Genomic DNA, 21,286 nt, shown 5'->3' with positions numbered 1-21,286 from the left:
CGAACAACTTAAATGTTAAGAAACTGTGTAATTGGGACTCGTAATGGCAACACATTACTACAAAACATGACGTCATTATTCAACAGACAACACATTGTTAAAAGATTACACGCGTAACAGACAACATTGTACTTGTAATGTAGCATATAAAACCCTAGTTAAAAAATGGATAGGTATAACCACATCATTTTGTACCTCCCACTGAACAGTTTGAAACCCAATAAGTGATTTCGCAGCGTGTAGATGCGCATCCTATAACTTTGATCTGAATCATTGAAATAATATACAAAAACACACATGAATACGATCAGAATAAACAAAAAAATAGACTTTTGGATCGAAAAGGGACTTCAATACTGTATTCACAAAGTGAATTGTCTTAAAGTTGGCCTATAGCCTGAAGCAAACGGATTCCTGTTAAATTTCGAGTTCTTGAATCAATAGAAGGTCTAGTGTAAAGAATGATATCATTGTATTGAAAAGGGGATTCATTTATAATTTAAGCAAACTCCTGTTAAAAATCCTACAATGCTACAATATGTTCACTACATAAAACGTTTGCTGAAGACGATGATGACGAAGGGACTAAGGCAACTGTTGCACAATGTTGACACCTTTTGTTTAAGTGATATCCAATTACTATTCAGAAGATGATACAGATTCATTCAAGTCATTCATACATATAGTACAATGATAATTGTTTTCTTGGCAGAAAAACGCAAACAAAACAATACACACATACAATTTACATTCATGATCAACATAGAACCATGGTGAATTGTCTTAAAGTTGGCCTATAGCCTGAAGCAAACGGATTCCTGTTAAATTTCGAGTTCTTGAATCAATAGAAGGTCTAGTGTAAAGAATGATATCATTGTATTGAATTGAAAAGGGGATTCATTTATAATTTAAGCAAACTCCTGTTAAAAACCTCCATGACAGAACTAACAACTGATCAAGCAATATAAAATACAAAAGACCTAATTACCTATCTTTGGAACTCATTGTAATAGCGCTAGGTAAGAATGAACATTTATTTCTATTTGATTCAACTGGAATTGTTGTTAATCTTCCAGATCTGTAAACTTTTCCACAAAATAACTACTAGAATATATCAAATTCCATAAATATATTGAACTAATAACTTCTTTAATCTGTGTATGCATTACTGTATTTATGATTTGACAATATTTTCTCTTTGTTCCCGATGTATGGTTTTTCCTATCACATATTTTTTATGACCTATTTAAATGAACTATAGAACTAATATGTAACATGTATTATCGTTTACACACACATTTTCAATATATTATAATGAATCAGAGTGTATATTTATTGAATTGAGTAACCTGTTATCTCAGAGGTACCGTAGGACAATACTGCCTTTCACTTCTCTCACCTGCATTTACGGTTAAATCATTTTCAGATAAGCTGAGAAATCTTTAAAACCAAGGTTTCCGGGACATCACCTACTGGGCTTGCGATCTAACCACACATTGCCTTCGCTACAGGCCTACAGGGCCTTTGATCAAGTCGACCTAGATAAGACGCTTACTGCTATTTCTCTCGTTATTGCTATTTTATTATATCAGCACGGGGGTTTTAGAAGTAAACTCCAGGGTAGGCCTATCGAATGAGTTTCACATTTACTTTTTTATATATAAAAATACTAGAAATATCAGACTTTCTTATGTTTTTATCTTGTACAAAAGGTAATCAATTGCATTAACTGTCATGATGGAATACAATTTTGCTGAATGATAAAACGTTTGAATAGAACAGGGAAGAGTTAACTCTTCCCTGGAATAGAACAAACAACTATGCAACTTTAGATCTCCTTTCATTCAATTATGGTGTAAATTTTACACCATAATTGAATGAAATGAGATCTAAAGTTAAAATAATACAAAAACAAGCATAAAACTAAAATGACATTAGGGAGGTAAAGGAAGAGAGATTTCTCTTGTTAATTCTTTACAAACATAGTAGGCCTATCTATTATAATAATAATGGAACCACGAGTGACAGACGACTGGCTGATGACAAATAGGGGGAACAACTTGGGTGAAATTTAACAAGGCCATATACATCGCTGAGTCGCGTGCGCAAATTGAGTTAGTGTTTATTGAACGACCGACCAACCAACCGACCGACATAGTGAGCTGTAGAGTCGCGTTTGTACGCGACTAAAAAGAATAGTCGGTGACAAACCATCGGAAGGCAACATCGAGTTGTAAAAGGATGGCTGGTGATAAAAGATATGTGAAAGAAGGATGTTTGGCAAAAAAAAAAAGACATGCCTGGCGACATCGCGTTATAAGCCGACATAATTATGTCGAATGTTAAAACGTACACATTATTGCAACAATTAGATCGTCATAAACACTTTAAATCAGGACTATTGGGGAACCTAATGTAATTCCGTGAGATTTTAATGCTCAAGTTGAGTTCTTGGCAGTTTTGGAATCCTTAGGACTAGTAGAATTCCCGACCCTATCCTGGCCGCCATCTTGGATTTCAAAATGGCCTCCATTTTTTAATCAAAACTGATAGTAGCTTCTATTTTAAACGTAATTTGTGTGACAAATCTTACAATATTATGATAAATCAGTCCAATGGTACAAGTTATAATAATAGTATATGACAGCCATATTGGATTCCAATATGACCGCCATTAAAAACGTATATAATGTATGCATTTATGTATTTAATCATCAAAATATGGCTGCCATATGCTATTATTATAAATATACCATACCATTACCATATATAAATTGTACCATTGGACTGATTTATCATAATATTCTAAGATTTATGGGCTTGATATGGAGAAATTGTAGGTTTATGAACGACGGCAGGGCACTTTTATCTTTATACAAATCTATTATACGTCCTCACCTTGAATATTTTTCCGTAATTTTCAATTCAATTTCTCCATGTCAGGCCCGTCGAATCGACACTGTTTAACGGAAGTTTGTACGATTCCTGTCTTATAACTGTGTTAATTTTGCCTTTTCCATTGATTCTGTCAGCAATCGTCGAACGATATCTGATATGGTTTTTCTATATAATATTTTAAATTCTAAATATGACTGTTCATTAATTTCACTATTTAGTTTAAATGTTCCTGGTCGTACACGAAATAGACATTTATTGCATATTCCTTTTAGCCGTGTCGACTGTACTAAGAGGGGACTTTTTCATAGACTAGCTTATACATTTAATAATCTAAATAGCAATCATATCGATATTTTTAATGATAGATTTGGTTATTTTAAGAGGACGATTATGTGTTCACTTCTTGAACAGCTTGCATAACCTGTTTGATTAATTGAAATTGTTTATGGCATGCCGATCTATGTTATATACTGTATATATATATATATATATATATTTTATCTGTATTTTATTGTTAACCGTTTTTGATGTTGTATTGTTTTATGTTTCAAACCTGTTAGTGGCGGTATTTATCGCTGTTGGTTTTGACTGAATAAAATAAAATAAATAAAATAAATAAAATTTGTCACACAAATTACGTTCGTACATGGTTTAAAATAGGAGCTACTATCAGTTTTGAGTAAAAATGAGGGCCATTTTGAAATCCAATGCGGCGACCAAAATAGGGTTGGGAAAAATTGGGCCCGAGTTGCAATGAATTCTACTAGTCCTAAGGATTCCAAAACTGCCTAGAACTAAATTTGAGTATTAAAATCTCACGGAATTACATTAGGTTCCCCACTACATCGAGTTATAAGCCGACATGTCGAATGTTAAAACGTACACTCACACATTATTGCAACAATTAGATCGTCATAAACAGTTTAAATTAGGACTATTATCATGTTAGACATATTGTCCCTTTTGAAAATATACATTTGAAGAAAGAAAGCAATTAGCCATAGGCCTATTAAGTTTGTAGGTGATTTGTCTCGAATTAAACGTAACATTTGAGAATACGATTAATGTAGACCTATATCTGTATTTGTGGCTTTGATAAACGTTGAACTATTCCTGTATTATAATACGCTTTACAGTGAATTATACAGGATTATGGTTTACCACAGAGTAAGACTGATACAAAAATGTACAGTCTGGACATGTATGTACTACCAATCTAGTTTATATAACAAATAAGTCCGTGTTCTCTGGAATATAATTTTCCGATTAAATAGGATTCACAACAAATCCCTATGACCTAAAAGACACACAATGAAACTATTAAGTTAGTATTAGTTATTTATTTTATTTTAATTTTGTTTTAATACAGTATTGATTTGCTTCAGAGAGCTTATCAAACTACTATTATCATTATAAACCACACAATATATCACAAAAAATAAAGAAAAAAAAAGTTTTCTCCGTTTTCAAATACTTGTTTTCACATACATGCCTGTAAAATACCAGTAAATCATCAAATGAACCAGAGAATAGTGAAATGTCACGCTTTCCTGATTGAAAATACAATATTTAAACAACTGTGTGCCTGTGTTCTTTTTGTGTTAATTAATATGTCTAAATAAATATAAAAGATATTTATTTATAATTTACCATTGGATTTCAGGAAATTGATGATCGTTTGAGAAGATGTTTTAGCAGACTCAATACAACCGTCATAATTTGAATGTACAAATGCATCGCCTGCCATTAGTAGTAAACCACTCTTAGATTCCATCAATTTAAGACATCCTGGACTGCCTTCTATTCCTTTATACACCTACAATAGTAAGATCAATTCAATATATTTCAGAAGCATATTCCATATTATAAATGTCTACTTCTTGGCACATACGTTTTAGGATCGCCAAAATTCGACTTAATATCCAGAAGCATTTTAATACCACCAGAACTATTGGCCGAGGATTACATTGAACTTCGAGTACTATTTGAAAGAATATCAATTCTATATTCAATGTCTAATTCTTAGCAACAACGCACCACCAGAACTTTGGCCGAGGAGTGCATTGAACACATGCCAATATTATGACTGCTGCCGGTCACTTAACTTAACAATTTAAAAATACAATAAACAATACTACATATTATAAATGCATTGATAATATGGTTATTTCACATCTGTGTCCGATTTTGATATCCTTTTTAAGAAATAGAACAAGACATTTTAGAGGTTCAAAGTAAATTACCTGACTGTACCGCCACCTTTGACATTTGACCTCTATAGGGTCTGGAAGATTGGGAAGTAATGTTGATAGATGTTGCAAAATTAATTGTTGAACATCTTCTTTGTTATCTTCTAAATGTTTCAAACCAAACGGTACACTTGTGTGAACAACTACTGTCGGACCATTTTCATTTGACTCTAGAAACAAGACATTACAAAACTGAATTGAAAACGAATGTTTTGTAAAGTCAAATTAAGAACTGAATTGAAGGAAATGAATGACAAAATTTACGGAGATTAAAAATTCAATATTTGTTGTTGATGTATGTGGATGGCAAGATCCTCGTACATAGCTGCTGCCTTCATCATGCTTATCTTTACAATCACTATCTCAATGCTACTTCGTTATTCTCATCATCAGATATTTGTTTTATTGGTAATTATTAAGCTCTGTTTACACTATCAAACTTTATGTGATAAAAAAAATGTGATGTGCCTATATATGGACATGATGATGTCATATCACTACCATATTCAAACATATCTATACCATATTTGGGTACTCAACACTTTTTTGTCACATAAAGCTTGATAGTGTAGACATAGCTTTACTACAAACATAAAAAGACATGTTCTTTTAAATGTATAAAGACATTCAAGTCACAATTTATACATAAAGACATGTGTATGTATAAAGACCTACCTTGTTCTCTTTTCTTATTATCAATACAAATCCATCTAATGCATGGATCATCATATGTATATTTTCCAGCCCATTCCACATCAATCTTTGTACCAGGAGGATAATATAAACCCAGAGCATACCTTGATGAATACTCCACATCCTGAAGTTTTCTCAGAACGTCAGAATTCTTTGCTGAAAGACAAAAAACAGCTTATATTAAGGGGTTGCGCTTGGGACTGCACTCCTCCCTTTTGCCAGCTAACAAAATGAACTACTTTTGATATCTATTTCTGAGACTATTAATATTATGCGTTAGAGCTCTCCTGTTTTAAAAATCTTGGATCTGCCTTGATATGTATTTCCTTGATAGTAAACCAGTACTGTAAACTTAAGTTTCCAAGACAGTTTCGTCCAGCTGTAAGTTTACATTACTGGTTTACTATTGGATCCGCCTTATTATTTTCATTTCATTTAATTACTATACAGTGGAAATACATTATATGGTTCTTTTCAGCACCTTTAAACTTTTCCAGTGCTAGTAATTTTCTAGATTTAAAAATCTATCATGTTTCATTATTTACAATCCTTAAGTAGAGATGTTTTTGATTTATTCATAAATCAGTGTGTATAAATATCTTACTCAAGATGCTATGTATGCCGCCCTCAAGTTGAAACAATTTTGGGACGGGCTGAGTCAATAATACAACGTCGTATGGAGTCTTTTTATCACCACTTTTATAGCCAGCTAGTATGGATTCTACGTCATCATGCACTTGTACATCAATGGTATTCAAATTACGATTATGATCAACAGTGACTCCTGTAGTTAAAATAAAATATAATTTAGAAGACTTGCCAAGAAAGTTATGGACAAATAAAGAATCTTGATGACAGATAGAAAAGAAATATCGAAAGTGAATATATAATGGTCTTCAAATTCTAGGCTATATCTTCTTCTTCCATTTAAACTTCCATAGACACACATTCTAAGTTTGATCCAAATTAATGACATCTTTATTTGTTTTTATTGTTTCTTGTTAAAGTTTTCATTAATTGAATAAAATGTGATATTTGATTATTCTAACCTATTGCGTTTCTGTCATACCAGGGGAATGAGAACATGTACTTGTTTCACTCAGCATGCTTATAATAGCGGAGTGAACTCTATAGAATAAAATATGTTTTGTAGTTGCAGCTACTGTTTTTGAAACACAAACTATTTACCAGACTGTTGAAGATAAAACTTGACAATTAGATTAATTCCAGAGGGCGCTATGTAGTGTTTAGTGCCTGGTTCTGGCTCTTTTAAACCTTCAATAATTACACTGCATGGTTTCAAAATATCATTAGTGAGCAATTCATCGTAAAATCTGAAGAAAAAAATGTTTTAGAACTTCATGTCATTATTATATTTATATTTTTTTATACCTTTCTTTAGTCACAATAATCATCATCAATTTCATGAAAATAAAGTAAAGTCGAGCATGAAGAGTTTGTGTAAAAACTAATTAATTTTTTTTTTTTAAAGTGGGTAAATTAATTGAACCAAGACAGATATGCTTTTTCATAAGCAATGGCTTTATAATGGCCAATAATGTTATCCAACAGTTGTTCATTTGAATACTGTAAATCTCTAATAGTAACCTCCCTTCTAATAGTAACCCACCTTATAGGTCAATCTATAATAATAACCCACTACTCTAATAGTAACCCATGGGGGTTACTATTAGAGTAAAAAAAACTTATGATGCAGCCATATTTTGAAAATAAGGAGATATTAAATGCATGTTGATTTTACGAGTGGGGGAGGTTTGGGTGTTTTTGAGTTTATAAAATATAGTAAGAGTTCAACCAAATTTGTTTATTCGTACCGTTTTATTATTTTCTATGAGTTGCTGACCGGAAAAGTTGGGAGTGGGTTACTATTTTCAAGTTCCTAATTCAAGATTAGTAATAGTAACCCACTCCACTACTCTAATATTAACCCCCCTTCAAATAGTAACCCACCCTAAAAAACAATCACAGAATAATAACCCAGGGTAACAATTAGAATATTTACGGTAACCTTTATAATATTATCCAACCGTCAACAACTTTTAATATAATGTTGGAACAGTCGGTTGGATAATCTTAGAAGATGGCCTCAACTTACGTACTCTGCATGTAAAGTTGCATAAGCAGGAGAGCATGAGATATATTGAGCACCAAGATCTGCACTTGCTTTAGGATTGGAATTGCTGCGATTTGTATTCATACGGCCACCTAAAATAAACCCAAATGAATTATACATTACAAATATGAAATCCAATAGCATTTTCACGCTTCTGCTTCAGCCAGCTATATCCCCAGAGGACTACTCATTCAGAAGCTATATCAAGCAGAAGTTATAGTTCTAGAGGCTGACATTTTTTAGATTTTGTAAACTAGGACGGATCATGCTCAAATTACAAACCCCAAAGCCCGTCTGGGAGAAGCGGTGTTTTTTGTAAGAACAAATTATTATTTATCATTACTGTATAATGTGGAAACAGAATTACCATATAAATATAAATTGCTTCATTTTAAAATGTAAGTGAGTGAGTGAGTGGCCGAGCGGTTAAGACAGTGGAACCGTAATCACGTAGCCATAACATCGGCAGGGGTTCGAGGCTCACTCACTCCATGGTTCTGGTGGTAGAACGAGTCTTCTCGGATAAGGACTATAAACCGTAGGTCCAGTGTACACAACTTGCTCGTGTGCACTTTAAAGAACCTAGTACATCTTTCGAGATGAGTAGGGGGTTACCCCGGTGTATTAGTACATCACAGCCACTGATCACCAACTGGGCCCCCTGGGAGATCAGTCTTTGACTGAAGAGGTTACCCAGTATAAAGATAAAACAAACAATTAAGAGATAAAAATGTAAATTAGGAGATTAGAAAAAAAGATACTTTTATGGAAGTTTACCTGACCCTCTTGCAGTTTCCCAAATTGCAATTGATACTCTCTGCTGTAACTCCCTCTGAAGCAAAAGAGCGGTAGTGGCACCAGTTAGGCCAGCACCAACTATTAATACACGCGGAATCATGTTGAAATAGGCTAATACTAAACCTAAATACAAAAAAGATACATTTTATTCATAATGTTATAACTCCATGTTTTAATATTTGGGTTAAGAATCAAATTAAAATGTCGAAATTAGTTTATCAAAACATTATCAATCAAGACTTTCTTTTTTAATTTAGACCTACTATAATTGCTCTCTTACACTCTACCTCAACTTCCTTTGACCTTGCTTGCTGCTGAACTGGTATTAATCATGAGAGGCTAGCCAAGCAGGCGATCCCTACCTTTCTTCAAGACTTAGAGAGTAGGAGGCCTAGGTAGGCTAGCCTCTACCTAGCCTAGAGGTAGCAGCTACCCTATCTCATAGAAGGCGCGCCTACTAACTGAGGCTAGGACGTACCTAGCCTAGCTATAGGCTAGGCCCACATGATGGCTTTTAATTAATGTTAGGCCTAGCAGTTGTAACAACTCCCTGGCCTGAGCTAGCCTAGATTCTGACGCATACATGTTCTTTAAGCTCAGATAGACCCTATTGTAACAACTAAATACATTTAATAAACGTATTAGTGGCAAAAAGTAAATTAAGAAGTAAGAAAATCAAAATAGACTTACGACGATTACGTAACAAAAATAAAAGCACGTGTGACTAAAGAGGGCGCTATGTTATCTACGTTTTGTTTTGGTCACACGGTGTGTGGTACGCGAAGAAGGTAGGCCTAGGCCTATATTACAACAAATTTATATAAATTTAACGTTTTATTTGTAACATAATAAAATACAGGTCATTAATATAAAATAACGGTGCTAGTTCTTACTAGGCCTAGTAGTAGGGCCTAGGCCTAGTAAGCCTACATAGTAATTAGTTAGGCTAGGCCTAGCTAGTTAAGTAGGCCTGCCTATAGGCCTTTTATAGCCTATATAGGCTAGTAGAGTAGGGCCTGGCCCTAGCTAGGCCGGATTACTTAGCTAGGCCTACTAGCTAGGGCCAGGCCTAGGTAGGCTAGTATAGCTAGCCTTCTCCTCTCTATCTAGATAGAGAGGTCCTAATAGATAGCTAGTTAGGCCTTGGACTAATTAGCTACTGTTGGCCTTCCTGATCTACATCACCCACCTATCTAGGTGTTATGCGCGATTTGAACGATTTGCGCAATTTGAAATTGCGCAAAAAAAATCCTTGCGCAATTTGAATTGAAACATGTGTATTAAATTGCGCAAGTAATCTGCAAATTGCGCAAGGTTTTTCGACAGATTGTGAAATCATGCACACCCATATTTTTATAGTAATTTCTAAGAATGATTCAAAATTAAAGATAAATATCGCATTTCCTTATTTTAGTAGTGCAAATATTGTTATAAGTTAGCATACCGTCGAAGAACCGACGAAGGAAAACGAAGCGGTGGTGTTCCACCAGGCGGGCGCGGCGCGGGCGGCCGGCTATACTACTCTAGCCTAGCTAGGGTCTGGACTACTGATACTGACTAGGTTACATGGCCTAGCTTAAACTAATATTAAAAACTTAAAAAGTGAGTATTAAACATTATCTTCATTGAAATGGTCTTATTTATATAATAAAATACTAAATTTTAAACTCCTCTGCCTAGGCCTAGCCTAGCCATGTATGGGAAAATTTACAGTTCGTTTTCAAATTGCGCAAAGGTGTCATATTGCGCAAGAACTATCTTGCGCAATTTACAAATTGTGCAGCGCAATTTAAAATTGCGCAAAGATTTTCTTGCGCAATTTGAAATTGCGCAAGTTGATTGCGCAATTTCAAATTGCGCAAAAAAATCCTTGCGCAATTTTAAATTGCGCAAGAATTCTTTGCGCAATTTCAAATTGCGCAAGGATTTTTTTGCGCAATTTCAAATTGCGCAAATCGTTCAAATCGCGCATAACATAGGCTTAGAATAAGCTAGCCTGGCTGAGCTGAGGTAGGCCTAGATAGTGCTGTAAGTGTAGGCTTGTTGTGTTACAAACAATCCAATTCATTATAAATACAAGTATAAATTTAAAAAAATTATTTATCTCTAAATATAGAAATGTTACGAACAACAAGACTGTTGCTGTTTAATCCAAACTCAGCTAAGTTTAGCAATGCTAGTGGAGTGGTGGAGAAGACTATAATCAACAAACTTGTTCACCACCTTCAGGTATCAATCAATAAAAAATAACTGGTGAAAATTATGAATGTTATAAATATTATTTATTTACATTCCAAACATTTTAATGCTCAAGCTAAAAACTGCATTAGACACAAAAAATACAGTACCTTTCCCTCTAAATATACATTGCATTGCATTTAATAATACTATTAGTATTCAGTGTTATGATTTTAAACAAATTGACTCTAAATTTATAGGATCTTAAGCTCTGTCTACAATATCAAACTTTATGTGATGGGCCCATGGACATGATGATGTCATATCACTATCATATTTTGGAATATCACTATTGTACCACATTTGGGCACTTTTGCACTGTTTTGTTTTCTCAGCCTTCAGTTTTGGATGTTTCCAATGAAAGTTACATGCACAACGTACCCCATGGTTCAGAGACTCATTTCAAAGTAGTTATAGTATCAGAGAAATTCAAAGATAAAAAACTTGTGCAGTGTCATCGTTTGGTGAATGATACGTTAAAGGAGGAATTAAGTGGACATGTTCATGCATTGTCTATACAGGTGGGTCATACTAATTTACATACAAGAAGCATACAGTTCATTGCTTTAAATTCAAAATATCTACCATATACCAACTGGTATAATCCCACCCCCTAAAACACGAAATTGGGCTGACTTTAAAGTGCGAGACTATACCCAGAGAAACCTTGTTTCAGGAAAAAAATGATTGTTAAAGCATAACTCATCTGAACTGGCTAGAGAGAGGCCCCACATCTAGACCAAAAGTCAATACTGGCACTATACCTGCAGATATGCCTGTTTTTAGTGAGATTATACACGAGAATATACGGTAGTTGTTATAAATTTTATTTTGTTATACAGGCATTTTCACCAGAACAGTGGAATGATAATGATGCCATTGTTTCGAACTCACCAAAATGTTTAGGAGGGAAAGCAAGAGAGACTAAGGACAGAAATCTTAAAGATTCATGACAGGAAGGCACTATGCTGATTTAAATAATGTAGTGAGACGTGATATTCGTCATCCTCCCCTAACCGTCATCTTTCGTAAAGTCCCTATCAAATACTGTATCCTAATTTCACTTACTAACAAAATGATAAAACAAATCCGTGTATAAAAACAAAATTAATTTATTGTGTAAAGCCTACAATTCTGCTTTTCAACAGCTATACAGGATATGAAATTTGTAAGAAAATTGTTATAAATATATGAAATGATACTAGAAAGTTGTTACCATTACCAGATTGCAATATGTCATAGCGTTATTTAAATCTTTTGATTGCCTACCTGGTTTTTATAAACTTACTGTACTTATGCACCCTATAAATAACATTTCATAGCAGTATATTACACAGCTATTGACACTACATAAACTTGTTATTGGTTGTGGACGTTAAAACAAAAAGCTTTTGAATACATTTCATAAAGTAAAATAAATATCTTCATAGCAAAACATAACTTCAAATATTATAACTTATATTAGGAACATACATTAAACTTACAGTACAAACTTAAATGAAAAATAATTCACCATATTGAATAATTATTATATTGAAAATTGATTTTTTAGGCCTTGTCTACACTATCAAACTTTATGTGATAAAAAAATGTGATATGCCCATATATGGACATGGTGATACCATATTACCATACCATATTTGGGCACATCGCACCTTTTTGTCTAGTTTGATAGTGTAGACAGGGCTTTAGAAGAATTATTTAATCAGTATTTAATCCTATTATTTCAATGCAAACCATTCTACTGTATTGTAAAATATAAACAATATTGTGTCATCTGAAATTGTTAAGGACACCAACATATACAGTATATACTTTCACTGGTTGAATATTCTATCAGTAGCTCAACAAATAATACTACATAGAGATATTATAGTACATATTTACCATAATATCTCTATGAATACAGTAAATACTAATTAGTAATCTATGGAGTACAATATTTAACTCAAACGAGTCTATAGCCATATAGTGCGTTGCTTGCTGCAGTGCCATAGGCAAGCCTTTATGTATTTTATACCATGGTAAAAATAAACATTTACAATATGAAATTTATTGCATGTTATTTATTCTTGTGTGCAGCGGCCACCTGTCTTTATTTTGTTGTTAATTAATATTAATGAGGTTATTATTAAATAGTAGCGTCGCAGTGTGAAATGTTTGGCAGTTTTCAATAAATAATGATTAAATATGAAATGGTAAATAGACAATCTGCGGGGGTGAAAATGATAATTTAATATAAGTATTTTAAAAATTAAAATACTGTATATATCTAATGTACAGAAATAAATAAAATAGTAGCAATCAACTAAAATATAATTAGTATAAAATCACTCTGTTTAAGAATAAAAATAAAGCATTTTTGGTATTCGTTTATCCATTTGTTTACAAATTTGGTAACAGTTACCCTTAATGTGGCAAGTTCCCTTCACATCTTAAAAAGTAGAGTTTCTTACTAAAATATTAAGAAATCTAACTATTAGTACCCTGTAAGTGGCAGGAAGGCAAAGTAAGATAAATATACATGCATATACCTATTGTAGTTAAACTTAACAACTCTCCCCTAACAAATTCTTGCCCAAATCCAAATTTGATAAAGAATATTAAATTAATACAATTGTATTGAGAAATTCAGGCATATATATATAGAGTCGACTACTACTCTATGTTTCTATTCAATTGGTCACATTAAGGCACTACATACTTTCTTTTTAAGTTTTAAAAATGTTAAAAAAATAAAAATATGTATTAATATACAAACTGATAAACTTATGTGGGATAATTACAGAAATAAGTTGTTTTTTGGTACTTTTTTTGTGTGTATTTATCCTATGTTTTGTGAAAATATATTTAAATAAAAATTTACTTTTTGTACACTTATTGTGTAAATGATAAATGAAAGAGATTTCCTTATATCTCAATTTACATTAATAGAGTTCACTAAATTAAAATATTGGTAGTTTCTCATTTAGTAATAAATTGTAATATTTTTTTACAAATAAATCAATATATTTTTTTGACCATGCTTTTATATTAATCAATAATCAATAGTACATTAATCAATAATCCATAGTGATCAATTTCTAACTATTACTATATTTTTCATAAATTTGGTTATGTAAAATCTAACCCATTATTATTATTCATTTCTATTATTATATTTACATAATTATAATTCTTACATCATTGTTATTTTTATAATCTATATTAAATTTATTTTAATATACAGTAATTAATTCAGTTAAGTGTAATGTATACAAAAATATATTTTCTTTATATTATGATATTTTTACCATACCCTAAATGCTAGTGACGTAACGATTAAACCCAGGGCCCCAGAACCTAAGTGCCCCAGAACCTAAGTGCCCCAGAACTTAAGTGCCCCAGAACTTAAGTGCCCCAGAACTTAAGTGCCCCAGAGCATGAGCCCCGATGCAACTACCCAGCGTTGCAGGGCCCCTACATTACCGTACGTTACTAATTGTGTTGGAAGTAATAATATATATTTTAATGTAATAAGTAGATTAGATTAAAGTGTATTTTTATGTAATATTTTAATCAATTAATTGTATTTAAAAAAATGATTATGCATATTATTTTAAATTGATTATTTTGTTTGTGTACCCTTAAGAACTTCCAAGTTTTGGATTAATTTTCTTAACCCAAATAAATAATTGTTATCCCGTGTATTACCTTCAATAACATGTGTAAAATCAATCATTTTCAAGTCTACTAAATTACTTGATTTCAGACCATTTTCTTTCTCGTCATTCTCACATTTTTCGTTTTCTAAATTGCTATTTAGTTTTTTAGCTAGGCTCATTTTGTCTGGGAAGCATGTTTTATTTTCTAGACAACCATTTGGTTTCATGTTTTTTATTCTGTCTAAAAGGATAATGTCCCCACTAAATCCATTATTGCATTTGTTCATTTGTGTGTGCATTTTATCATTTGGTAATTGTTGTTCTTCACATGAGCAAGAACAGTCATCACATAATAAACAATTTGGCCTAAGCACAGATTCACTAATTATTGGTTTACCGGTGAAGTGATCAACATACCAAGAGTTTTGAATGCCATTCTCAGTTGTCACTTCTTCCTTGTCAAATACCTCATTAGCTTTGGATGTATAATTCTTTGGTACCAACTTTGGAATACTATCACACGGTTTAACCTTTAAGACACTGTCATCAGATTTGTCTCCCTCGTACACAAATAATATGGAACTGGAGATAAAATGGAACATGTTTTGATGTACAAACCAATCTTCTAACCGATACAAAAGATAAAGCATTTCTGTTACAGCTTCAAACTGAAAGTTCTCGTCAAACTGGAAGAACTTCTTAAGGCCTAAAAAACAAAATAATTAAACGCTATATATAATACATAAATATAATAAAAAATGCAAATCATTGAAGAAATTTATGTTTGCCAATATCATTAACCTTTGATTTTGATATAATTAATTACTTAACTTTCCACATTATTATGACTGAATTAAGTGTATGGAATTCATTTAAATAATTATATATTCTTAAGACAATATTGATGATAATCAAAAAGTCATAGTACATATAGAAAATATAAAGGCACAGTAAAGTGGCTCTCCAACTAAAGGTCAACATACTGTACAATAACACCGTCTGGCCAAACATGGCATGTGTTGATTGTAAATTACAAATGACGGCCATTTATGACTGGTGTCTGGTGTAATAATATGATTAACGATTTAAAAAAAATATATAATCCTACCTTCAATGACTGTATCTTCTTCAAAATGACGTCCATAGGACTTATCATAATATTCATATTTATTTGAATTTGCATAATAGATCTGAAAATAATTGATATTTTTGTGTCACTTTTTAGTATAATGGGTTGACCAGGTCCAATGAATTTGAACTATACACCAAAAAACGATTTAGCAGATCGGGGGGCATCTTGTTGTGACGAGCCTATTATCCATGAATTTTGTGGATTACAAGATATTACGGTACAATTATTTTTATATTACAACACTCACTCTCTAGTATGAATTATATTTACTTTTATCATGTTGTTAATAATTCTTTCCATTTAAATCATTCTATTATTTAAAACTCATACGAATTTATAGGTTATTGTGATGATTAAACACTATTTAATATTTGATCTTATGAACCATCTTAAACTGGCAGTTAGTGGCCCTGAATTAAGGCAACAATTGTACAAAACCTTATGTGCACTCATGCAGAAAAATATTCAGCAGTTTATAGACACATCACAAACAATTGAATCTGAGCATGCATACATTGTGTCTGCACCAAACACAGACAATACCTGCATTACAAATGCCTCAGTGATGCATATTGATTTCCTTGATATTGAAGGCTTGTATGATGTTAAATAGTAATTGTATGCATGTAGGTGCAAAGTAATGTTTTGATACCAAATTGTTTTATTTTTAGTGGATTTAGATGGCCCATGTACTAAACAATGTTGAAATAATGAAATGTTTTTATATTTAAGAAATTAATAAAACATGTACAAACATGTAGGTTTGAGCCAGTATGGTAGAACATCGATAATAAACCCACTTGTTGTAATTTAATAACTGTGCAGGATATTGTCTTGTATAGAAATATAGAAGCTTAATTTCAGTATATTTGATCTTGGGTCAATATTTGTCTGTAGGCTGTTTACTTGACCGTATGCTAGAAGCCGAATTTTGATATTGAATCCTGGATGAGTTGATTGTGAAGGCAGTTTACTAGTCTGCATACCGGAAGCCCCATATTTTGATCTTTAAACCATTAGTTGAGTTGATTGTGTAGGAAGTTTACTAGCCCGCATACTGGAAGCCCCATATTTGATCTTTAACCTTTGGTTAGTTGATTGTGTGGCAGTTTAATTGCCCGAATGGAAGCCCCATATTTGATCTTTAACCTTTGGTTAGTTGATTGTGTGGCAGTTTAATTGCCCGAATGGAAGCCCTATATTTTGATCTTAAACCTTTGGTTAGTTGATTGTGTGGCAGTTTAATTGCCCGAATGGAAGCCCTATATTTTGATCTTTAACCTTTGGCAAGTTGATTGTTTATGCATTCTACTTGCCCGCATACCTGAGCCGAAGATTTTGACCTTTGTGAGTTGATTGTGTGGCAGTTTACTTGCCCAAATAGAAGCCCCATATTTTATCTTTAGTAGAGATAACTGTACGCTGTTAACTTACCCGCATACCGGAAATCTGGAAGCCCACTTTTAGCATATTTGGATATTTGATCTTTGCATTTTCTTTCTTGAACTGTGTGGCACTATCTTCGTATGTTTGGCATCCAATCTTAACATCCATAATACATGGTTTTCTATATTTCTTGGTCACATCTTCAAGCTTGAGGTAGTACACTTTGTTACAAAGTTAAAGAAAGCAAAACAACTGAAATGGGCAACTGTGGGCCTGTTTCTGCTTCATAAAAATAACCGGTTAAAATCGGTGTGAATAAATTAACTCCATTTTCTTGGCAGCAGAAACAGGACAAATTTGTGGTTAAAAGGCAGCGCAAAATCACCGGTTAAAAACACCAATTTAAATCGGTGTTAGAACGCCGTTTAACCGGTTATCGCTGAGCAATTCTTTTTATTTTTTATTTTATTCAGTTGTTAACCAACAGCGATGAAACCGCCACTGAATGTTAGCTGCAACACAAAATAACGGTTATTTGATTGACAGTTGTGACCCCGGGTCAGATACCGTCGCGTACCATGTGTGTTTTCCTCGTGGTTTTGACAGTCGAACGAAGAAGTGAACATGTATGTGGATGAATGAAATCACAAGATATGTTATTCAGTTGTGGGGGGAAGAGAAAGTATGGGGAAGGATGGCAGGCAATAGAAAAGATTCACAGATATATAAGAGCATTTCTAATCGGTTAAATTGCATTATGCAGCAGAAACAGACCCTGTAAACCAGTCCTATGTGGACACAATATTACTATATGTAGGGCCTCTCTGTGGAGGGTCACATCCATATGACGCACGCATATTTTCAAATCTCACACAACTTAACTAAAAATTGAGTATAACACAGACAAGGATACGATTTGGATCTTCTTTAAAAGCAACAGTTCCATAATAACAAGGTATAAATGGTTGTAGTGTTTCCATGGGAACCTTTAAAGGTAATGTAGGATCCGGAGAGAAGACACGTTGGTAAAATAAAGCCTCCTTCTGCCCTCGACTTGGCCGTTGAAATGGTTTTAGAATTGTGCCATCCTTATACTGAAGCATGCCTATTGAAAAAAAAAAATTTAATTTATTCAAATAAACATTTTAATTTAAAATATGATAAATTAGACAATTGGTCTTTGGATGAAGCCTTTTTCTATCCTCATTGTGACTATAATTGGCAACAAAATTTAAGTCTTTATTTTAACCTTTTATGTCATAAATTTTACTCTGCTGAATTCATATCAGTTTTCTTAAAGAGTAAATTTTAATTTTTGGCTAATTCATGATGACATACCAATTTTTGTTTTGCCTTTGCCATGAACATGGCCAGCAACTTGGTGGGAGAGGGGCTCACAATCAGTGGGCAACGGTGGTGTTGTTGGCCTTTGTGAATCGCTGTCTGGCAATTTGATGTCATTTTCCTCTTGCTTTTGTACACCACCAGCACTTTGCAGGACAGGAGACTGCATGGCTATCTCTTAACACGCCCTTTTCACACTTAAATTCACTTAAAACCAGCATTTAAAAAAGACAGGTTCATAGTTGTAAACTTCCCATATATCTGGAGGTCTATAGAGATAAAGAAAGAAATGTTTTTAAAATAATAAAATATATGTAATAATATTAATCAAATGTAATATAAATAATAGTACTGTACACACTGACCATAACACTTGATTTTATTTATTGATTTTAAAACAATGTTTTTCAAAATATGTGAAAAATTAGAGACCAATGTACACTATTTATTCTGAATAAAAAAACAAGTGCCTCACGAAATGTACAGTAGTAGTGATAATTATCACAATATAATATATGTTATGCGCGATTTGAACGATTTGCGCAATTTGAAATTGCGCAAAAAAATCCTTGCGCAATTTGAAATTGCGCAAAGAATTCTTGCGCAATTTAAAATTGCGCAAGGATTTTTTTGCGCAATTTGAAATTGCGCAATCAACTTGCGCAATTTCAAATTGCGCAAGAAAATCTTTGCGCAATTTTAAATTGCGCTGCACAATTTGTAAATTGCGCAAGATAGTTCTTGCGCAATATGACACCTTTGCGCAATTTGAAAACGAACTGTAAATTTTCCCATACATGGCTAGGCTAGGCCTAGGCAGAGGAGTTTAAAATTTAGTATTTTATTATATAAATAAGACCATTTCAATGAAGATAATGTTTAATACTCACTTTTTAAGTTTTTAATATTAGTTTAAGCTAGGCCATGTAACCTAGTCAGTATCAGTAGTCCAGACCCTAGCTAGGCTAGAGTAGTATAGCCGGCCGCCCGCGCCGCGCCCGCCCTGTGGAACACTACCGCTTCGTTTTCCTTCGTCGGTTCTTCGACGGTATGCTAACTTATAACAATATTTGCACTACTAAAATAAGGAAATGCGATATTTATGTTTAATTTTGAATCATTCTTAGAAATTACTATAAAAATATGGGTGTGCATGATTTCACAATCTGTCGAAAAACCTTGCGCAATTTGCAGATTACTTGCGCAATTTAATACGTTGCTTGCGCAATTTGAAACACATGTTTCAATTCAAATTGCGCAAGGATTTTTTTTGCGCAATTTCAAATTGCGCAAATCGTTCAAATCGCGCATAACATATACATTTTAACTATATACTCTCCTTACTATCTATATTACAATTATATTATAATAATTATACTATAATTACATGTGCAAAAAAAGGTGAGTCATGCACTCTCTGCACGCCTATTTAGAAACTGAGAGCGAGTAATCGATTACGGGAATTTAATAAGAAATACAGAAAAATTGGTGTGCCCGACTTCGTTGGCGGCCGTAAACAATGTATAATACCAAAATAACTACACAGCAATACCTGACCGCCAGCCACCAATAAAATATTTACCAGTAGGCCTAGCCCGGCTGGCCTAGGAATGTTTACTACTTATTTTCTATTCTTAGTTAGCTCACAACACATTGTACTAAGTGGTTACCATATTCACGTATACTGTTCAGTTGACTAAACACGATTTCAGAAAATAATGGTTATGTTACCAATTAATTAAGTTGACACTAAAAAAGTATACACCCTGGTCAACGCCCGTCGTCCTTCTTGCTTTGTAATGTATTGTTGTGATGGTTTTTGTGATTAATCTTATTTTTAAGCAGTTACTTTGTGACTCGAGAGGGCGTGCTTATAAATCTAACTTTCGAAACTTCTCATCAAGTAGAATACAAAAAACGCCGCTCGATTCATTGACAGTTTTAATTATTGTTCTTTCTTCATTAATGATGCTTTTATTGTATTTATTATCAATCATATTCTTTAACAATTAGTAGGCCTAAACATTCGTGCGCATGAGCCCACCAACGTAAAATCTCACGTGACTAAAGTGCCTAATCAAAATATATTTTCATAGACTCTCCTCTCGACTCCCAGGTAATTTGGGGTGTGCGTATGCCCAATTCGAGTTTACAACCCATTTTTTCTAAATACTAAATCTTTTTCGTTGATACTGTTTTGTAATGATTCCGTCCAGCCTCCTTGACTATCTCGCGGGCACAACGCTTTTCTTATAAACTGTGCAGAAGTATAATACCAAGGAAGAGTCGATCACGATCTTCCCCGATCATATCAAATCATAGACGATGAATTCTAACAGAATCAAACATATGAGCATGTAGTCACGTTGTGGATGTTCAATTAGAGTAGGCAATACGTCCTTATTTAATTGCTTTGCTTATACATTACGAAGTATTTGTAAATCAACTAAGGACAAACATTCTCAATTCAATTCATAAACATTATTAATGATATATACTTCCTGCTGTGTCAGAGCAGTACCCAATTACTCTAATTCCTTATATTTACCCTCATGGTCATGATGTTTGAATGTGAGAAATACAGGAAAACGTTATACGGTACTCAACCGTCACGAGGCCTAGGCCTACACAACATTGATGGCACGGTATTAGTTACACCGAAATGATTGGAGATCCACAGACAGCTGCCTATTATTCACCCGATCTCAGTATTTGTTTGCTTCTGGTGTGAATACCATGACTTAACAAACTTGTTAAGTAAATAAGAACT

General features: G+C 33.2%; 3 protein-coding genes across 4 annotated transcripts; 1 reads left to right on the top strand and 2 right to left on the bottom strand.

Annotated features, from left to right (window-relative positions):
* Positions 1 to 4,017: 4,017 nt before the first annotated feature.
* On the bottom strand, positions 4,018 to 8,915 carry LOC140051478 (renalase-like). Its single transcript, XM_072096700.1, has 7 exons — positions 8,752 to 8,915; positions 7,961 to 8,066; positions 7,029 to 7,174; positions 6,445 to 6,624; positions 5,823 to 5,996; positions 5,142 to 5,317; positions 4,018 to 4,714 (listed from the first exon to the last, which is right to left on the bottom strand). The coding sequence occupies exons 1-7, from the start codon at positions 8,870 to 8,872 to the stop codon at positions 4,538 to 4,540; spliced, it is 1,080 nt and encodes a 359-aa protein (XP_071952801.1). The 5' UTR covers positions 8,873 to 8,915; the 3' UTR covers positions 4,018 to 4,537.
* Positions 8,916 to 9,552: 637 nt separating this feature from the next.
* On the top strand, positions 9,553 to 13,702 carry LOC140051487 (DNA-binding transcriptional regulator BolA-like). The gene is made up of 4 exons (XM_072096722.1): positions 9,553 to 9,560; positions 10,889 to 11,001; positions 11,346 to 11,531; positions 11,853 to 13,702. Exons 2-4 carry the CDS (start codon positions 10,891 to 10,893, stop codon positions 11,961 to 11,963), a joined length of 408 nt encoding a protein of 135 aa, XP_071952823.1. The 5' UTR covers positions 9,553 to 9,560; positions 10,889 to 10,890; the 3' UTR covers positions 11,964 to 13,702.
* Positions 13,703 to 14,145: 443 nt separating this feature from the next.
* On the bottom strand, positions 14,146 to 20,326 carry LOC140051486 (inositol polyphosphate multikinase-like). Of its 2 annotated transcripts, none has more exons than XM_072096721.1 (6): positions 20,248 to 20,326; positions 18,511 to 18,785; positions 18,086 to 18,277; positions 17,221 to 17,393; positions 15,763 to 15,844; positions 14,146 to 15,360 (listed from the first exon to the last, which is right to left on the bottom strand). In XM_072096721.1, the coding sequence occupies exons 2-6, from the start codon at positions 18,683 to 18,685 to the stop codon at positions 14,618 to 14,620; spliced, it is 1,365 nt and encodes a 454-aa protein (XP_071952822.1). In that variant the 5' UTR covers positions 18,686 to 18,785; positions 20,248 to 20,326; the 3' UTR covers positions 14,146 to 14,617. The 2 variants fall into 2 exon arrangements, with proteins under 2 accessions (XP_071952822.1, XP_071952821.1); XM_072096720.1 differs by having other exon boundaries at positions 20,187 to 20,312.
* Between the last annotated feature and the right edge of the window lie 960 nt (positions 20,327 to 21,286).

The sequence above is a fragment of the Antedon mediterranea genome, chromosome 6, assembly GCF_964355755.1.
Source record: "Antedon mediterranea chromosome 6, ecAntMedi1.1, whole genome shotgun sequence".
In the NCBI taxonomy this organism is placed as follows: Eukaryota; Metazoa; Echinodermata; class Crinoidea; order Comatulida; family Antedonidae; genus Antedon; species Antedon mediterranea.
The sequence above is the reverse complement of the archived record's forward strand: the minus strand, read 5'-3'. Positions and strand labels throughout refer to the sequence as shown.